The sequence below is a fragment of the Syngnathus scovelli genome, chromosome 11, assembly GCF_024217435.2.
Source record: "Syngnathus scovelli strain Florida chromosome 11, RoL_Ssco_1.2, whole genome shotgun sequence".
Taxonomy (NCBI): Eukaryota; Metazoa; Chordata; class Actinopteri; order Syngnathiformes; family Syngnathidae; genus Syngnathus; species Syngnathus scovelli.
The window spans coordinates 6,580,108-6,600,660 of record NC_090857.1 but is presented as its reverse complement, the minus strand read 5'-3'; the positions used below and the strand labels follow the sequence as shown (position 1 = coordinate 6,600,660).

The 20,553-nt window shown below is 44.4% G+C and overlaps 4 protein-coding genes across 5 annotated transcripts; 3 read left to right on the top strand and 1 right to left on the bottom strand.

Moving 5' to 3' along the window:
* The first annotated feature begins 367 nt into the window (after positions 1-367).
* LOC125976882 (inositol hexakisphosphate kinase 2) lies at positions 368-5,220 on the top strand. The gene is made up of 5 exons (XM_049732845.2): positions 368-1,031; positions 2,013-2,241; positions 2,616-2,800; positions 3,459-3,634; positions 3,977-5,220. The coding sequence occupies exons 1-5, from the start codon at positions 767-769 to the stop codon at positions 4,604-4,606; spliced, it is 1,485 nt and encodes a 494-aa protein (XP_049588802.1). The 5' UTR covers positions 368-766; the 3' UTR covers positions 4,607-5,220.
* A 4,193-nt stretch (positions 5,221-9,413) lies between these two features.
* Positions 9,414-13,680, top strand: LOC125976883 (protein transport protein Sec61 subunit alpha-like 1). Its single transcript, XM_049732847.1, has 12 exons — positions 9,414-9,581; positions 10,323-10,390; positions 10,476-10,541; positions 10,635-10,713; positions 11,018-11,149; positions 11,231-11,340; positions 11,454-11,607; positions 11,686-11,846; positions 11,973-12,170; positions 12,253-12,444; positions 12,518-12,594; positions 12,729-13,680. Exons 1-12 carry the CDS (start codon positions 9,575-9,577, stop codon positions 12,913-12,915), a joined length of 1,431 nt encoding a protein of 476 aa, XP_049588804.1. The 5' UTR covers positions 9,414-9,574; the 3' UTR covers positions 12,916-13,680.
* A 414-nt stretch (positions 13,681-14,094) lies between these two features.
* chchd4a (coiled-coil-helix-coiled-coil-helix domain containing 4a) lies at positions 14,095-16,312 on the top strand. Its single transcript, XM_049732848.2, has 3 exons — positions 14,095-14,303; positions 14,579-14,677; positions 14,918-16,312. Exons 1-3 carry the CDS (start codon positions 14,282-14,284, stop codon positions 15,247-15,249), a joined length of 453 nt encoding a protein of 150 aa, XP_049588805.1. The 5' UTR covers positions 14,095-14,281; the 3' UTR covers positions 15,250-16,312.
* Positions 16,141-20,178, bottom strand: si:dkey-202e22.2 (netrin-4). 2 transcript variants are annotated; one of them, XM_049732844.2, is made up of 10 exons: positions 20,077-20,178; positions 18,735-19,186; positions 18,386-18,661; positions 17,895-18,021; positions 17,617-17,805; positions 17,327-17,543; positions 17,118-17,245; positions 16,906-16,974; positions 16,654-16,824; positions 16,141-16,591 (listed from the first exon to the last, which is right to left on the bottom strand). In XM_049732844.2, exons 2-10 carry the CDS (start codon positions 19,050-19,052, stop codon positions 16,455-16,457), a joined length of 1,632 nt encoding a protein of 543 aa, XP_049588801.1. In that variant the 5' UTR covers positions 19,053-19,186; positions 20,077-20,178; the 3' UTR covers positions 16,141-16,454. The 2 variants fall into 2 exon arrangements, with proteins under 2 accessions (XP_049588801.1, XP_049588800.1); XM_049732843.2 differs by lacking the exon at positions 20,077-20,178 and adding an exon at positions 19,541-20,069.
* Positions 20,179-20,553: the final 375 nt, after the last annotated feature.

The following is a 20,553-nucleotide window of genomic DNA, read 5'->3' as shown; positions in this document are numbered from 1 at the left end:
GATTTCATGCATTTAAACACAACTGAGAGTCTGTGTGAGCGCCAGGGCGTGAGTTGCGGTTTACAACAGCTCCTTGCGAGTGCTCTATTGCACTGTTGCACTGCACACTCAGCCTTATTTATTAGATTCTCTGCTCTTTGTTTTGTCTTTAAAAATGTTGCCTGTCATCTGTCAGGCTGTTCAAACCCTCTGTCACGCAGCTGAGCTTGGCCCCGCCCCCACTCTTGTTGTTATTTTCCTTCATGCTCCCTTCCCCCTCTTGCTCCCTCTCCTCCTGGGGTTGCCACCCAACCACTTGCTTTGGACTCTCCTGATTGGTGCGATTCTCCTCAAGGGGTGGGGCTTGTGTCCGTCTGGTAAGTCGTGAGCTCAGCCTCTCTGCTGTCACAGATCCTGAGAGTCTGCCTTGGAGTCACCAACGGGATCTTATCAGCTCAATAATCGCTCTTTTTTTTAAATCTACATGCTTTGGCAGAAAAGCAGGCGAAGGGGGATTATAGTCCATGAAATCTAAGCAGCTTCATCTCTTTCTGCTCCAATTCCTTTATTTGGATGAGCATTGTCCTCGGCTGCTCAGGAGAAGCAGGTCATCTGCACGGCGACGACCTCAGGAGACAATAACAGTTCCGAGCTTACACAATAATCAATCAAAGGACTGCGCTTCTTCTGTGCACATCCGCAGTGCACATCGCCGCCCTCCACCGCATTGTGCGTGCGTGCGTGAGGAGGCTAATGCCCGTCGAAGTGTGGCCAGGGCCCGTGGAGGATGAGTCCGGCTGTCGAGGCTCAGGCCCGAGAAGCCAAGGATGCAGAGATCCAGAAGCAGAAGATGCAGCAGCAGCAGCAGCAGCACCCGCAGTGCTACATGAACAAAGGGGTCATACTTGAGCCCTTCATACACCAGGTGGGGGGACATTCATGCGTCCTGCGCTTTGGAGAGCAGACCATCTGCAAGCCCCTCATCCCTCGCGAGCATCAGTTCTACAAGAGCCTGCCCGCAGAGATGAGACGGTTCACTCCCCAATATAGAGGTAACCCGATTTGACTTCTTGGTTTGTGTTATGTTGGGCATGCTGCAAAACGAATGGGATTTTAATAAATAGTGCCACAGAGGGGCGCTGCAAGCAACAGCAAGCAGGATATTGTGTTCGGTTGTATTTGCACAGGTAAATCAGGTGAGCAAAGGTGGGTAGGGGGTGTCTGATTGTTTCCTGGCAAGCAGACTATGCATGAAACAGATACAAGCTGCTTGCTTTTATGCTTCCAAGGAACTGCTGGCGAGGGGTCATAAGGTCATCTGGAGATTGTAATGTTAACAAAAGTTTAGCTGACGCGTCTGATTTAGCTTCTGATGAGTGACATTTGCAAAGTGCTGAAAGACTGGTTGAACACGTTAGCCTTGCCTTACGAAGCTATGCCAGAATTTTTTATTTTTTAATTGAGAAGCTCTAAGAAGTTGTCTATCACTTGCTACTCTTCATAAGCATTCACTTGACTCCGAGTCAATATGACTGCCTCCTTTTTTTTCCCATAATAGAAGTGAAAGAATACCGGAGAGTTGTTTCAATAAATTAACAGTTTGGTCCGTCTTCTAATCAGATCGGTGATCAGTTGTGTTTTTATTTTTCAACTTCCTGATCACTAGCAAAATGCTGATCGTATAAAGCCTAAACATATGGCCAGACTTGCTTTTTGCGTCCAATTCCCAAAAAGTGGTCAAAGAAACAACAAAATGACGTGACCTCAAAAGGGTGGGAAAACTCCATCTTATCTTTCCCATTTGTTTTGCTGCTTTGCCAGCATTGATTGCTTCTTTGTCAGCATTTTTTCCGTCTTATTTTTATTCTCACACCCTTTCCCACTCCTGCTGTCCTTCAACTCGATTACTTTGTGTCATTGAGGGAATGGGATTGTTTAGAATTCCTTTATTCTTCATTTTCTTTGAAGGATCTTTGGAGTGATTGGTATTCAAGTAACATTGCCCAGAGTGACTCATGTCTATCTTGTACCAGGTGTGGTGTCGGTGAGTTTCGAGGAGGATGAAGAAGGGAACCTCTGCCTCATCGCCTACCCCTTCCACAGCGACCCGGCGGCCGACCTGGAAAACAAGGACCCCTCGGCCGACAGCGAGCCCAAGAGCAAGATGCTCAAATGGGGCAACGTGACGACATCCTCTCCGCTCGCCGAGAGCGAAAACCTGAGCAAAGAGGGACGAAGCCGCCATTTGCGTAAAGAGAAGAGGTGAAAATCTCTAGAGCTGCTTTTTGCAAATGCAACTAACCAACTTCAAAAGTGTGCCATGCGGGGAATTCTGTATGGTGTGACACTCGTGAGTCACTTCTCCTGGTTTGTCGTGTTGAAAGCAATTAACACCTGCTGACTAGTCTGTCACACCCGATGTTGCTGTCACTTATCGGCTCATCTGCTTGTGCCAGCTGCCTGCTGTGTTATGTTTGCTGAAAAGGCAAAGGTGTCCTGTTACGGTGCTGATGCAATAATTTCATGTGAATAAGCTCGCTTAAAACTTTTTGATTGTCTGTATGAATCAAAATGTCACCTTTTGGGCTGGATCAAACATGACACTGAAAAGACTTTTATTTTTCTCCGCCATCCAGTGCTCTCAAGCTGCAGGAAGACGTAGAGCTGGAGTGGCTGCAGCAGGCCGAGGTGCTGTACTACCGTCTGGAGCGTAACCACACTAACGCTGTCCCGCAGCTTAAACACAACCCTTGGAGCCTCAAGTGTCACCAACAGCATCTACAGAGGATGAAGGACAATGCCAAGAACCGCAATCAATACAGTATCCTTTTGCTGCCACAATCCAATGTCACAAACGTGTTCACATGTGACGGCCTGCCTTTTATAGCACACACAATGGCCTGGCGAAGGTTTATAGGGCGGGCGGACTGTCTAACACAATATTCAACTATCAATGTCATTGTCACTCGGTGTCCCCTTACCGATCTGACCTTGTCACTGACACAAGATACAACGGAAAGTCACAGGTGCCATGAGAAGCTTTTATCTAGATCAGGGGTTTTCAGCTGGTTTAGTCCATGGGAGGGACCATCATTATGACCAACATGCAACTCGGGAACCACTGCTTTGATGGAATATTATTTTATTTTGGACCAAAGGACCTATACAGGCTCTTGGGGTAAATGATGCACAAAACTAGCTGGAAAATAAATCAAGTCTAAATACTGAATCCATTTTATTTTTAAAAATGTTATCATTTATGTTATTTTCTAATTCCAATTTCGTGGACCACTTGCAATACCGTCACGGACCACTAAAGGGTCTAGATTGTGTGCGCGTTATTGTTTTCTTTTTTAATTGGCTGAAAAGATACAAACAAGTCCCTCATCTTTTAATCCTTTGAATATCCACCGAAGTTTGTGTCTGCGTGACATCCACATCACAGTCCATCCAGATGCTCCCTTGACTCATTACGCCAGAATTTATCCTGTTGGAGAACCTTACGTGGCAGCACACGGTGCCATGCGTGTTGGACCTGAAGATGGGCACGCGGCAGCACGGAGATGACGCCTCAGAGGAGAAGAAGGCCATGCAGATCCGCAAGTGCCAGCAGAGCACGTCGGCCTCCATAGGTGTTCGACTTTGTGGCATGCAGGTACGTACCTTCACATGCACACACAATATACTCACCAGTGGCCAGCCATGATTTCATTTAGGGCATTTTCCAATAGTGATGGAAAAAATTATTTAAAAAAAACTGGTCCATGTTGACCCATGAACATTCTTGCTGCACCAAAGAAATAAACATCCTTGTTTGCAAATGGCTCAGACCATCTGTCAGTTTGAAAAAAGTAAACCTAACCCTTGAGCGCAAAAGTTCCCACGCCCTTAGACTACAGTCCTGTTTGACTTTTGGACAATGTTGACTGTATGAGATGATTAATTAATGAGTAGATGTTGATTTGTAACATGGCCATGATTTTTTCCATCCCACAAGGTGTATCAGTCCGACACAGGCCAGCTGATGTTCATGAACAAGTACCACGGCCGTAAGCTCACCCTGTCCGACTTCAAGGAGGCTCTGGTCCAGTTCTTTCATAGCGGCCGCCGCCTACGTCACGAACTCCTGTCGCCGGTGCTGCGCAGGCTTCGAGACATGCAGGCCGCTCTGGAGGCCTGCGAGTCTTACCGTTTCTACTCCAGCTCCCTGCTCATCATTTACGACGGCTCGCCGTACCGCAAGCACACACGCCGACGCACCAGGAGTGGCCTTTCCGATGAAGATGAGGAGAGCGAAGAGGACGAGGAGGATGAGGAGGTGGAAGCCGAAGCAGAAACGGAGCTCGGAGGAGACGCGGGGATAGCTGCTGCACTTGATTTCCCCCGTGCTTGTGGTGATGACAGCAGCAGTTGTTCCAGCAGCAGCAGCAGTAGCAGCAGCAGCGGCTGTCTGTCCCCCTCGGACCCACACAACCCAGCAGTGGACGTGCGGATGATAGACTTTGCCCATACCACCTGCAGACATTACCGCGAGGACAGCATTGTCCATGAGGGCCAGGACACAGGATACATCTTTGGCCTTCAGAATCTGATCACCATCATCTCCGAGCTGGAAAACCACAGCTAGTCCATCCATCGTCAGACACTAAGGCTGTGTTCAGAATCACTCCCTGCCATTTTGTTGTGCTGTTTGAATCCGTGCTGACTATAAAATATCTTCTGGATCAGATCTGCTAATAGCAAAGTTGCCCAAGTCATGTTTGGGTGTTTTGGGAAAACAAGGGGGGGAAAATACACAGCAAATTCATCAACCAAGAAAAGTAAGGCTGTTTTAGAAAACATATTGGTATTTTGTATTGTTTCGTTGTTCCAAAGAGCATATAAAGACTTTGCACACCCAAACAGTACATGCACTTAAAACACCTCCAGCTGGGACGCGCGTTCTACTGTATTTGTATATGAATAGAAGTCTCCGGGTGGGGGGGGGGGGGGGGGGGACATAAATTGTCTGAGACAGAAGCGAGAGACTTATTTATTGGACCAGACCCATTGAGTAAAGCAAACTCTCCAGGTGTAAAAAGGGAGAGAACTACATTCCATGTAATTACAATAATGATATTCATTAATATTATTACATGACATGTTTGCATACTTAAATGTTGCATAACTGGATACTTCAATGTTGGGTTTTCTTTCCTTTTCGTCTATTGGGTAAGAATTAAAGTCTTTCGTTTGTGCTAACGCCTGTGTGTTCTTTCTTTTTCGGTCAGAAGATATTCAAATCTAAATGTGCTGCTATCGCATTTCATATGAGTCAGGGTTGAGAATGAAGCGTTGATAGCTGCGCGTATGTATGAGGTAAGAGAGCGAGAGCGCATGAGCTTAGATTCATTCATATCACCACAAATGGAAAATATGACAAGACTGCAACATAATACAAGAAGGCATGGAGGTCTCCTTCATTTGATCCCATACAAAGCATTTGAGCTCGCTAAGCCTTTCCTAACTCAGTGCTCTGCGACCTGCGGCTCTATAGGGACATGTTGTACGCTGCAGTTTTGGAAAAGAATGTGTGTTAAAAAAAATAAAAAATTCATTACTGCATAATTGTTAAATTTAAGATCTTTGTGATCTTTTTTTGTTATTTGTTCTTTGTTTTTCTTTGTGATCTTGTAAAAAAATGTTTGGCTTATGAAGTATTTCGTAATTACTGTATGTTCCAACATACTATAACTGTGCTTTCCTCCTTTTCCCTGTAGAAAAGCGTGTCTGGTGATGATGTCATATCCATCACACGAGGTTCTGCCGAACCGAGGATGACGACAGCAGTGAGCATCTTCCAGCCAGTCCAGATCGCCTCGACCAGTATGAGACACACACGTACACACACACATGCACACTCAGGCAAAGCAACAGTAATGCCGTTGTGCAAAGTGGAATCTTGTGATGACGTGGCCTACGCAAGGTCAACTTGTAGAAGAACTATCACATGAAATTTGTCAAGTTTGTGGCGATTACTTTTGTGTGTTGGTAGCTTTATTTTTTTTATGGAACCTGACAATAAAGGGCAAACGCTATCTCGGTACCCCAGCAGAAGACTTGAACCGAGCCGAGAGACTCTTTAATCTCCAGAGTGATTTTACTGCTACTTTCAAGACCCACTTTTAGAATGTCACCATGACATTGAGAGCTGCAAGTCCCAATAACAGGGCAAGCATAGGATATTTTTTGGAGGAAGTGATAATGACAGACGAGAGGAAGGGAGATGCAGGAGATAAGCTCCATTCGACTCTCCACCGAAAAACTGGGGAGCTGGGATGGGGGTGGTGGTGCCTTATGTAACAGCTTGGGCAGGGTCACTCATGGGCTGTTTTCACCCATCAAAATGATCCCATTCTGTCATCATGCGCTCCGTGTGACAGAGTCAGTGGCTATGCAAATGTATGTTACACAAAACCTCAATAGTCGTGCCATCACACATCTACAGTGCGTAAATAAATGTGTGTATCTTCCCTTGGCCCATTCGCTTTGTAAGGGTTAGCGCTGTTGAAAGTGGAGCAGTTGCGTAACAGTGGGTAAAAAAATAAAAAAAACATATATATATTTATCACCATGGCGACAAGAGGGAAGGCAATAGTGTAAAAGATTTTTGGGACAACATATTCTCCTTTCGGGGCGGCTCGGTGGCGCACTGGGTAGCACGTCCGCCTCACAGTTAGGAGGGTGCGGGTTCGAGTCCACCTCCGGCCCTCCCTGTGTGGAGTTTGCATGTTCTCCCCGGGCCCGCGTGGGTTTTCTCCGGGCACTCCGGTTTCCTCCCACATTCCAAAAACATGCTTGGTAGGCCGATTGAAGACTCCAAATTGTCCCTAGGTGTGAGTGTGAGTGCGACTGGTTGTCTGTCTCTGTGTGCCCTGCGATTGGCTGGCAACCAGTTCAGGGTGTCCCCCGCCTACTGCCCGATGACGGCTGGGATAGGCTCCAGCACGCCCGCGACCCCCGTGGGGACTAAGCGGTTCAGAAAATGGATGGATGGATGGATATTCTCCTTTCGCCCCAACATGTGCGCTTAATATTCATGATCATCATTCACTAGCAAGAAACTACAGCGCACTAGTAAAACGAGGAATGCTTTATTAAACAGATAATCCAGGACATTCATGCAAGAAGGTCACGAGTATCCTGCCTTGGGCAGCTTGGTCCGACATGTGATCGTCCCTTCATGGCCATCAGAGAATTGTTCCATTGTTTGGCACACTACTTGGTGTGCAAGCATGCGCTGTATGCTGAGAAACGTCCCTTTTGGATTTCAATTGGAAGACGGGGGGAAATGCTAAAATTCATCCCGCATATCCGTGTGTGCTCTGCTTTTCGCGAAAGCTCACACCTTGCGCCGCCAGATCGAGAGTAGTGTCATAATTAGAGCTTTACATAAGACAGTCAGTGACGTTAGGCCAGGCGTCTGCGTGCACGGCCTCGGGCTGCCGTCGTACCCGCACGCACGCTAACGCGCTTGCTCCCTCCCGGCTCATTTACACTGACCTCCTAATTCCTCTAATGAATTATCTGAGGCACAGATTAGCTCTCAATTGCCCCTTCTGCTCCAGCTTAGCCTGAAGGTCAAATGACGAAAGACTCTGGCATGTAAAATCGGTCGCTGGGTGCTATACTCTTCCTCTTGTTCCACGGCCAGACTTCAATTGGATTAGTTGGGGATTAATATGGTGGCCTGTGGTCTGTCTGGAAAATAGACTCTAGTCTGGTCTGATATGATTTCAGGACAATTAAATGACATTTTCTTTGCTTTTGACGTGTTGTCATGTAGTGCATGTTTGCATGAATGAACCAATTGGTATCCTTTTGTGTGTTCGTACATGGTTTTAGCATGTCGTTGGTTTAAGTAAACTGACTAAATAGTTTAGTTTAGCTTCACTGTCAGACTTGTCGTCTGATGACTTTTGAACACATATGGTCTCCACATCACCACATGCACTTTTTGCATTGAGTCACCTCTAAAAATAAAAAGAGAGACGGATAGGAAACACCAATTAGCCGAGTCACTGCATATTAAGATAGCAGCCTTGGTCAAATTTGCGTCACTCCGCGGGCTGCACATGTGTTGAGTTACACATATGTATGTGAAGATCAGCAGTCAGGGTGTGCGCGTTCCACAGTCTGGTCAGAGATTTCATACAGTGAGTTATGATGCATTATGTAATGAATGTACAGTATATAAATAAAAGGAATGCTATTGCTTAAGTCATTTTAACATACAAAAAAAACTAAATTTAGAACAAAACCTAACATTAGCATCAGTGAAAGGACAGAGACAAATAGTTCAACAATATTTAGTGTTCATTTTATTTAATAGGGCTGATCAAATGTATGTAATAAAGTTTGCATAAAAAAATATTTTGAAAAAGATCCTAAAAAGTCTAAAAATTTAAATGTTTTAAAGCAAGTACTCCATAACAATAACAGAGGCTCTATGTTGTGGGAATAACAAGTATTGAACAAGTGATGAAATGCTTGTCCTCACCTTCATGTCAGCGACCTGACAACCCTGGCCTGTGGTTATTACGCAACGGTATGAACAAATGTCTCTTTATTTGGGAGCACAGAGCACGCTCTGGGACATCCCTCCTCTGGCTCTGCGGACGTTGTTTTTGTTTTGGTTGAAAAGACTTTTTGATGACAGACGTTGAGTGGCAGCAAAATGCAACTACAATACATTGCCTGAGTGGCCTACAACAGCAAACATCTCCTAACTGCATGCAACCGCGATGCATTTTATACACCGCTCCTTAGAGTCACATTTGTGGCTGTGCACGTCCTGGACTCTGGGCCTTTAGGCATATTTTATGCATTTTTCAATCCAATGCATATATTCTCCTTTTATGATGTTTCAATTTAATTGAACGTAGTCGGAATGTAACTTTTTATGGTTAAAAGTGCAGTGGGTCACAATGACCTATGACATTTTATTGTTGATTCAAACGAAACAAATGTCAGTTTTGTTTTTTTAAAGACCAGGGAAATGGCGCTATCTAGTGGTTTTATGACGTAATTGTTCCTCGTCTGTTGTGGACTCGGTTAAATTAATTTTAGCACCAAATTTTACTAACGGCCAAAAATGTCACCATAAAAAATAAATCAATAATAATATTGAACTCAAACACGAAAATAAAAATATATGTAAAAACAGCAAGCCGACAGAAGTCTTCTTCTCGTGTTCACGACTGCGGAAGGGTTTACAGCCCATGCTAGACTAGTGCGCCCTCTAGAGATGTGGCGACATCCACGTCACAAACCCAATTTCAAATATGCAAAATATAACAAATCGCTCGCCTGTATACATCAATTATGTGTCTTGCCTTAAGTGTTTTTTGTCAATTTATTTTGTTTTGTACTATCGATTTTTAATCCACGGAGTAGTGTGTGCCACTGGAAAAGTGACGTGTGTTTAGCGGCTGGTGTGGTGACGTGTCTCTACTGCTCGTTCTTTTCTCAACGAGCTGCTGGATGGAGCCACACTGACTCAAGGCAACACGACAACTGGTAGCACTAACTTAGCTGGAGTCGACCCGAGGATACCATGGGAAGTAAGTATGGATTCTTGCAATATCCTCAAAATGTCGGGTGTCGTTCGTAGTGTACGATTAGCTGCGGTTATTCTAGTGAGCGGTGTCAAATGTAAAGAGGATGGTCGGCATGCTAATTGGCTAACCTTGGCTCAGTAGGTGGCAAGTTGAGCTATCTTACGCCAGAGCGAATTGGGAAGTTTTTAACTTGCGTCTACACTATAATGTTTAATAAGTAAAACACTGCGTGATAACATCGTCGGTTTTATATGACGTTAGAGTTTTTAAGTCATTTTGCAGCATACTTGTTATTGAATGCTAGTTAGCTACACGCTAAAGTCTTGCTACGTTAAAATTGTATTTAATGTGAGATTGTTTTTCTTGCTTATTTCTTCGAAACATTTTTTTTTTTTTTTTTTTTTTTTTACCGGCAGCCTAAAAGGGATTTAATGAGAAAATTCAATGACTGTCAAACTTCCGTTGTGTGTTGCCTGGACATTACCACGTAAGATGTTCAGGACTAGCAAACAAGGTGTTTGTTGTTGTTTCAAAATCATCGTTTACTACTTCAGCACCAATTTAAAATAAAATGCAATTCCGATCGCACCTATGACTGAACAGACAATTTACATTTGGTTTGTGTGGCAACCGCTGACTTAGTGATGACGTAGCATGCATAGAAAGTCATGTAGTATCGAAACTTATTGAACACAGACGTCACCGTGGTTGTTCTAAACAAACTTTATTGCGATTCTTTTGCAGTTAAATTTTTGGAGGTCATTAAGCCGTTCTGTGCGGTCTTACCGGAAATTCAAAAACCAGAAAGAAAGGTAAGCTTGTCGTACCTACGTTGCATGTATGATCTATTATTTATTTTTTTATTATTAATTATTGCAATTGTTGTGAAATTTACAGATTCAGTTTAGGGAAAAAGTACTATGGACAGCCATCACACTGTTCATTTTCCTGGTGTGCTGCCAGGTGAGTTTATTCATATTATGGCTTTCCATAGCCTCTAAATCGTTTTTTTTTTACTTCTGTTATTTGTGACAATGTTTCCCCCCTATAAAATAGATCCCTCTTTTTGGCATCATGTCATCGGATTCCGCCGATCCCTTCTACTGGATGAGAGTCATTCTGGCTTCCAACCGAGGTGCTTGAACTAAATATGTGGTTTGACTTGTCAAAGCATTGTCAACTCATGGTAAAAACATCTACCTTATAATTCTGCAACCAGTCCATATTATACACCATCTCTCACGTCAAAGTCAGCTAGCATAGTTTCACCATGGCACTAATGAGAACAATCACTATAGAAATTGTTAAACTTTGTCATCCATTCAAGACCAGCAACTTCTTTACTCGTTATCAGTCGTGACGCGTTTTCATTATCACGTGGTGGGTCAAAGGTTGTCAGTGTTAGGGTCGACTTGTGCTGACTGTACTTGTATGTTCAGGTACTCTGATGGAGTTGGGCATCTCGCCCATCGTCACATCAGGCCTCATTATGCAGCTGCTTGCCGGCGCCAAGATCATTGAGGTGGGAGACACCCCCAAGGACCGCGCTCTCTTCAATGGCGCCCAGAAATGTATGTGTTTTTCACAAGCTATTTTTCGAGCTAAATTGTTCATGCATTTGCAGTCATAAATAATCCAATACGTCATTGCAGTGTTTGGAATGATCATCACCATCGGACAGGCTATCGTATATGTCATGACTGGCATGTATGGTGACCCTTCAGAGATGGGTGCTGGAATATGCTTACTCATCATCATCCAGGTAAAAACAAAGAATCATCCTCTTGTTTGAACTCTGCTTACAACAGAAAGACTTTAAGAATCTGTGGCTTGACATGCACTATGCTTTTGCTGAGACCATCTGTGTTTGTTTAGCTCTTTGTTGCAGGTCTGATAGTTCTCTTGCTTGATGAGCTGCTCCAGAAAGGCTACGGTCTGGGCTCTGGTATCTCTCTTTTCATCGCCACTAACATTTGTGAGACCATTGTCTGGAAGGCCTTCAGCCCCACCACTGTCAACACTGGACGAGGTTTGGCCGCTTTTCTCCGCACGCATTGACCAGATGTCAAACGGGATGGTGATGTATGTCGTCATCTCATTTGGACAGGCACCGAATTTGAGGGCGCCATTATCGCCCTCTTTCATCTGTTGGCCACTCGCACGGACAAGGTCCGCGCCCTGCGAGAAGCCTTCTACAGACAAAACCTGCCCAACCTCATGAACCTCATTGCCACGGTCTTCGTGTTCGCAGTGGTCATATACTTCCAGGTAGGCACAAAGAATGAAATTAATCTTCTTGTCAGATTAGAAAACCCAGATCGTTGATAAGATCAGAAAGAAACTTCATGTATATAGTAATAATTATCTTTAAATATATGTCATTGACCTCATCAGGGCTTCAGGGTGGACCTCCCGATCAAGTCAGCACGCTATCGCGGCCAATACAACACCTACCCCATCAAACTGTTCTACACCTCAAACATCCCCATCATCCTGCAGTCGGCTTTGGTCTCCAATCTCTACGTCATCTCCCAAATGTTGTCCACGCGCTTCAGTGGGAACTTCTTGGTTAACCTCCTGGGAACGTGGTCTGTAAGTGGGGAAAAATGTCTTTGACCGTCCGTGAAGGTATGCAGCAAGACGGGACAGGCCCATCTCAAATTTGATTTCTTAGGACACATCAACTGGTGGACCAGCTCGAGCCTACCCAGTAGGTGGCTTATGCTACTACCTGTCTCCTCCGGAGTCCTTCGGTTCTGTTCTGGATGACCCGGTCCACGCCGTCATCTACATTGTCTTCATGCTCGGCTCTTGTGCCTTCTTCTCCAAGACCTGGATTGAAGTTTCGGGATCCTCTGCCAAAGATGTATGTTTTGTGGGCCTATGTACCACTGTACATTTTTTGGAGGACTTGTTTTCATGTTCTTCTTTTACTTCAGGTGGCTAAGCAGTTGAAAGAGCAGCAGATGGTGATGAGGGGACACAGAGAGACTTCCATGGTGCATGAGCTCAACAGGTAAAGATCAGCGTGAGAATCGTGCAAAATGTTTTGATTTGCAGATGGTCACTCACAATGCACCTGGGTTAACTCTGTCGTGAGCAAATTGAGCCACAATTACATTTGTTTTGTTTTTTTTCTCCCGTTTGCAGGTACATTCCCACTGCTGCTGCCTTTGGTGGCCTTTGTATAGGAGGCTTATCAGTCATGGCTGATTTCCTGGGAGCCATCGGTTCCGGCACAGGAATCCTCTTGGCTGTGACCATCATCTACCAGTACTTTGAGATCTTTGTGAAAGAGCAAAGCGAAGTGGGAAGCATGGGAGCACTGCTCTTTTAGAAAATGCCAAGTTGACGATATACAGCACCTCCATACTGTGTCACAATTTTACGTTCTGACCTATTTTTTTTGTTTTGGGAGGGGGGGGGTCAATTTGCACAATCAGTTCATTTTGCATCTGGGCTGGTTTTACATCTTTTGTCTCTCTGGCATGGCCAAGAGAGCTATTATTTTGTTTTCCCTCTGCTTTGAGCTTTTTAGTGTCTTTAGCCATTTCTTCCACCCGCAACCATCCGCGGTGGGTTCACCTGCCCACCAACTGCTTTGTCAGGTGAAGAATCCCGAAACACACACGAGTGTGTGGTGCTGTCTTAGACTCACCTTGGTCGTTTTTCCACTAAGAACACTACGACATAAATTTCAAGCATTTGGATGTGTTAAGGAAAGCCATGTTAGCAATCATGCTAAGTGTTCATGGGGATTTGTTAGCGGGATGTGAAGAGTATGAACAAAATGTATTTTCTGTTATCTTGGCAAGTTGCCAACATTTACTTTTATGTTTATATTCTCTATGGTGGACTGTTCATATTCACTCCGGTCATATGTAGGACACGGTATGTTTGTCCTATATCACTGGCTGGTACAGTTAAGTGATAGTCTGCACTGTCTTGCTCTGTAATTCCCAGACTGAATCACTGCACAAAACTGCCCGAATGGTCAGTAAGAGGGTGGGTTTGATATGGATGCAAAGGGGGGTTCATTTTGGTTTTTACTCTTACGTACCGGACATAATTGTGTTATTAAAAAATATTTTTTTTCCAACAATTGGAAATTCTTTGCTTTCATTGAAAGTTTTTGTGTCATGTCAGTTTTGTACAATCGTCTTGTTTTAAAGGACAAAGAAATCGACTAGTAATCAACAAATTAATTCGTAATAGCATGAATCATTAATTAGGCAAATCAGTAGCGGTTTTTGGCACAGGCGGCTGCCAGGTTGGCATTTTCTTATGTCACGTCGTGCCCCCACTAAAAAAAAAATGATGATCATGTCCAAGAGTCCTTAAGCAATACACTGAAGTTAATTTTTTTCTCCGGCAGGGCCTGGCAGCACACCAAGTGTAGCAAATTTGAACAGGTTACCCCTCCCCAAGCAAAGTTACAGGGAGTACTATTTCTAACAGCAGCCCTATTAGAATAAGTCAACCAGTGTTAACCTGCCAAACGAGGTTCAACCTACGTGACGTCATCACACTGCGCCGCCGTCCAAGCAGTTTAGGTCAAGAAGTTGAGCGCTGTGGCAGCGGCGAAACCTATCAGTCAGCCCCGATTGTCAGATGAAATTCTCTCCTTTGTGGAGTCTTTTGTCTCGGGCTGGCTATCTTTCACCTCGGCGGTCGAGGTTGGACGGACGCAAAGAGTGGCCAACATGTCGTACTGCAGGCAAGAAGGTAAAGATGTTGACCGTTCATTCATTTGAGCGCGTGTCTGTGCAATGTCACCGTGGTGCTACCATGCTAAGCTAACTTTCTAATGCCCCCTGACATGTCTTGCTGATTTGCTTAAGCGTCTCGTGGATTTATAGTGGATTTATCGTTTTGTTGTTCACAGTACACGCCTGCTTTCATTTGCCAAAATTGCTACTGTTATGTTCAATTGTTAAATCAATTGCATCCTTAGTCGTTACACAAGTGCTCGTAGCTTTAACTTCATTGTTTGTTTTCAGGTAAAGATCGCATTATCTTTGTGACCAAGGAGGACCATGAGGCCCCCAGCAATGCCGAGCTGATTGCAGAAGATCCACATGATCCTTATGAGGAACAAGGTTTGTAATTTTATATGTATGAAACTCTATAGTTTTTCTGGTACACCACAAGGTCACTTCCTGTCTGTGTAAACATATCTTTATTTGCATAAACAGTCCAGTCACTTATTGGTAGTTTCATGGAATCCTGAATGTGCCTACATTTATGAAACACACGGAACAACACACCGTGACTTCTCCTCCATTGATATTAAATGAGCTTCACATCTAAGATGTTCCTGTGGTTTTGCGTGTCTGTAGGTCTCATTCTGCCTGATGGTGCCATCAATTGGAACTGCCCGTGCTTGGGCGGCATGGCCAGCGGACCTTGCGGCGCTCAGTTCAAGGAGGCCTTCTCTTGCTTCCACTACAGTAAGGAGGAGGTGAAGGGCTCCGAGTGCATCGACCACTTCCGTAACATGCAAGAGTGCATGCAGAGGTACCCTGAGCTCTATCCTCAGGAGGAAGATAAAGAAAGTTCCAACCAGCCGGAGGCAAACTCTGCTTCCGATTCCACTGAGGGCACCGCCTCATCGTCGCAAACTGACTCTGTTCCATTAAGCTCACCAACAGACAGCCAGACTACCAGCTAAAATCATCCGTCAATCCACAGGCTCTTAAATCTCAGTGTGCAAAACACTGTGTGGCACTTGATACCCTCTAGTCATTAGAACCACTGAAGAAGGCCTGCCAGTACTGTGGAGGCTTTCATGGGCAGCACCAGAAAATGACAAAGTGGAAATAGAAGTATATATATATATGGTATTGTGGTGGTGAAAATGCATAACCATTCCTGGAAGGTCGCGTGGAAAAAAGAAGAAAAAAACATTTCCATTTCCAAACTTTCAAAGTGAGCTTACTTGTAAGTCGGACTACCATTTTGTGCATTACAACAGAAACCATTTAACACCACAGCTCTCAGAACCACTTCTATACTGCCTTACATGCCATTCATAGACAAATACAAATTCTGTATTTGTCAAACATACAAGTTTGTTTCTTCCCCTTGTGTAATGTAACCAATCTAAATGATTTAAATTGATGTTTCCAGCCCCCTTTGTGATTTGTGTGATAATGTTTGATCAGATAATTTAAAACTATTTTTTTTCTTGCTTTGTTGCTGCCAGGTCACCAGTTGACAGAATTTCTAGAAAATGTTGCATTAATTAATTATTGGTTTGAGCGGGGTTTTTTTCATCTGAAACAACAACAAAAAAGTTCTGGTTAACATTATCGGCAGCCTTGATTTTTTTTTTGGTCTGTGTATAATGTATACAATAATATTTGAAACCACTACATTTTAGTTTTTGTCCGTCCACGGACCACGCTCCGAGACTGACCCAGGATCCTTTTGGCAAGGGCGTAAGAACAGACAAAAATGTCAATTGAGAAATGGCTGAGGATAATGGATGCCAATAATGTTGGGCAGAACTCTTTAAACACAAACATCCGAGGTACCGTGATTTGTGTGACGGGACATTACATCATGCCAATGGATTTTTTCTCCTTTGAGGTTTTGTCAAAATAAAAGGAGACTTTATTAAAAGCCAGACATTTATACATTCAGGTTCGCCTTCTGTAACTGCTGTGCGTTGAACAACCGTGACTCAAATTTACATCCATTGTCATGAATAAAACTGTGGTAATGGAAGAATATTATGACTTCTTTTCTCTTTTTCAATTTTGTCTTCTCCTTCCTTGCTTGCTCAGCCTTGCATTTTTTTTTTACTGCTTTTGTATTGGTGAACTTGTCTCTATTCATTCCCATTCTTTTTAACTGACTTTCTGAACGGAGCCATCATGGGCATCCACGTCGTAGGCCCTCGGTAACGAGGAGACCCAATCTGGGGGTCCAGGGGACCACCGCACTCTGCATCGTGACCAGCAAACGGCCTGTGACAGATTCCTCCGGGCCTGCCAACAGGTACTCCATACCTGCGGACAGAACATTTACTTCTAACTTTTCTGTGATGTGCTAGAAGTGCACATGTACTTGCCTGGGTTTAGGATCGGGCAGGTGCATCCACGGCTGGTCCAGGACACAGGAAAGATGCTGGCTGTTCCCGAGCTCAGAGCCATCAGACCTGATCGTAGGACCTTGCGCACTTTGACCCGCACTTCTGCATGGCTGCCTTTGTCATGAGCTGACACCACAATCGCTTTCATCGCTGTCGGGATTGACACCAGTCCACGGTATGTACTCGGATTACATTAGTCACAATAGAGGCTTAGAAGTCAAATCTTCTTACCATAGTCATGTTTAATTTTGCAGAGGTCAGACACTCTTTTTAGCTTCTTCTCCTTACAGATACACTTACCTGTGCACACACACACACACTTGGTAGAGCAACATTGACTGCTGCAGTTTCATTTTTTTAATTAATCAATTTATTTATGTATGTATTTATTCAAATCAAATCATGATTTTGCATATGACACAAAAACTTCCAGTTGAACACACCTGAGGAGTGCAGCACAGAGACTGCCTGCTCTTTTGGCCACTGTGCCTCTTCGTCCATAGACAACGGAGAATCCAACGCAGGGATTTTTCCACCGATGGGTATGTTGAACAGCTGATTATTAGAATGGCTGCAACAGCCAAGCAGGAATTAGAATGTCATCTCCTTGGTGATTTTGTAAATGACTAGAAACAAAGTGTAGAGTGCTCACCTGTCCAGACACTTCCCATTGGTGGGATTGCAGCTGTTGGGACACGAGCAGGCTTTGCACCCTTCACTTCCAAAGCCCCAATAGCCGGGCATGCAATGAGTACAGCTTGTGCCCCCGACGCCCGTTTTGCATTTGCACTGCCCGCTGCGAGGGTGGCACCAGGTTTCCTCAGCTCCAGAATGTGGAGACAAGGAGCCTTGGTGGTCACACCAGCATCCTGAAAGACAAAACACATTTCCTCTTTCAGTCTCTCTCTCTCTCTCAATAATGATTGAGCTACACTCACTCACGTTGACAAGTGTGTGGTGAGTTGATAGGCAGGTTTGGGTGACGGCGGTAGCCATGACGACAGCGCTGGCACCTGCGTCCAAATGTGTTGTGTCTGCAGCCGTCGCAGACCCCGCCGCTCAGGCCACCGGTGGAGAGCCACGCTCGCCGGGAGAAGTGGCAGCTGTCTGCGTGCTCGTGACACTCGCATTCTGATGACAGTTGGAGAGGAGAAAGAGCATTGAGTTGTCGTGAGGGGATTACGAGTTGTTAGATGACATTCGTATCACCTTCCGCTTACTCTGGCATTGATTTGCTTCGCCGCTACTCCCGTTGGCGGGTTTCCAGGGACGGTCGTTGTAGAGCGGCGCACACTTTTCGCAGTGTAAGCCGGCCGTGTGGTGAGTACACACGCAGCGACCGGACACCTGCAAGGTTCATCTTTTATTACTTAACAATACAACTAAACAATTGGTTAAAATATTGAAAAAAATATTTCGCAATCCATTTTTTGTGCAAAATATATATATTAAAGTGCACACGCAGTGACCGGACACATGCAAGGTTCATCTTTTATTACTTAACAATACAACTAAATAATTGGTTAAAATATAGAAAAAAATATTTTACAATCCATTTTTTGTGCAAATTATTTTTTTATCTGGTTAGTTGATTAATCGGTGGAATAATCGATAGAATAATCTATTCTAAAAATATTTGCTAGTGACAGCCCAAATGTTTATTTAACACTGCCATCTAGCTTAAAAGTTAGAAAAAAAAAAACACACTCACCATGGTACTATGCAGTTTTGTGTTTTGACGTTTACGTCGTGCCTCACAATGCTCAGCATGTCCGTGGCACAGGCACGTCCCTTGGGCCAGCAAATTATAAACAGCATAAGGAGCGGGCGTTGGCTGTGTTTGTTGCTTTGAGCTCCACTGAAGAGGACAAATCTGAGCTTTCAGCAGTCTGATACGCAGATTGGTGAGGGTCATGCGGGTAAGCGCTTCCGGACTGTAGGGGTCAAGTAGTTTTGCGTTGTTTGGGTCGAGTATCCGTAGTATCACCTCGGAAGAGACAGTTCATGATTTCAAATGTGACTGCCGGTGTGTGGAAAAAGATGATCATGACACCTCTTACCTCCCCACCACTGCAGGGTGCTGCGCTGCTGTCGCGGGATGTACACAAAGAGCCGGGCCGATTAAAATCATCGGGCAAACCAAACTCCACGCTACAATTGTCTGCAAAGACCTTCAGAACATCCCAGGATTTTCCAAAGTCAGTCGATCGCTCGATCATCATGGCAGCGGGCCGCGGCGACCGGAACGACAAAACCACGTGGGACAGGCAGAAGTGTGTTTCCAGGTCCAGACGGATTTCCTCCGGCATCCCCTGCGTGGTGGCTTCCGTGCTTGATTCCCAAAAGGTATTTGGATGCAAGAAAGGATCATCTGTCATATGACTTGCTGGGTGGGGACACAGGCTTTGGTCACGGGAGGTGTTCCCGCAGCTCCCTGAGAGGGTGATGAGAGCTCTGCCTGTGGCCAGGTTCCTGACGGGTGGACCGCAAGCGTGCTGTGCACATCTGGAAACTGAAACACAAATCAGTGCGGTTTTGCGATGCTTTATGATTAACCAAGGCACACCAAAGATACAAAAGATTTAATTGTTTAACAATTCATTTGATTCTCTCTTAGTTCATGTTACACACAACCCCTGGCTTTCTCCAAATACACACTCGGGTTACCTTTCATAACATCCATTACCTTTACTAGATGTATAGTGAAAATGTCACCTGTAACTGAAGAACCTTTCCATTCAAAGAAGAAAAAATAAGAATGTAGGTTGTAGTTAGTGTTTCTGATAGTTAAGATGTTATGCCTGATGACTCACTTTTTTATACACTTTACAAAATGCGCCACCCGTAAATAAAACCAAGAGCTCACCTGCTCCACTTTGCGCCAAACCCGCAAACATCCAAATGAGCAACAGCAGCCGATGTTCACCTTTCCCAAACATTCTGTCTCGTCTTCACTTATTTACAACCTCCATGCCAAAAACCTTCTGAAGGATACGGCACCAATATGATGATGAACGCACAATAGCATCTTAAACTGGACGTAGCAGCTACAACGTCTGTTTCTAATCTGATCTTGGACGGGTAAAATCCTCAGACATCAATTTAAAAATAGACATTGCAATTATAATCCTGCCCGTATGAGCATTAAATTAATTCCATTTTGTCCGGATGAAGTCCTGAATCCTTCCACGGGAGGAAACCAAACAAAATACATATATCGCAGTTGAGTGGCAAACATTGGTTATCTCCTCCAGTCAGGTTCAAAGTTCCTCTCGAGTGCAGCGTGCGCTCTATTTATCCACGCAAACCACCCACAAGAAAGTCTCCCCACACATGCGCGCACCGTGGGAAGGGGGGGGAAAAAAAATCTCGACGTGTTATTCTGCTCTGCATTACTCCTACCTGCCAGTTATTTTCCAAAGTAACGAGCTCAGCTGCATCTGCTTCTCTTGTTTTCGATCTGCACTAACTCTAATTTACGCGTCCCTTTGAAGCGTGATGTGGGGAAACCCGAGACGAGGATAAAAATAGACGCCAGTGCAGTCGAACTATAGAAACCACAATTATCTGACAAATTAAAGTGGCTAAAATAATATAATCATAAATATGGTTGACATCAAAACAATATGAAACCTGCAGAAGGAGCTGAAGCGTCGAGTTTCCATTTGGCTGGAATTTCATACACATTTTAATTGAAAACTATTCCGTCTATTATCATACTTAGTTAATCACCATATAATTAGAGACGAACTACCTGCTCCCATTTCCCGTGTCCAATAAAAAAAGTTCACCTCACTCACGAACCTTACGTGAAAGGCCTTGAAGGTTGCAAAAAGGCAACACAGTCAATAATGGTTGCACAGTTTTACGTTGTTATGA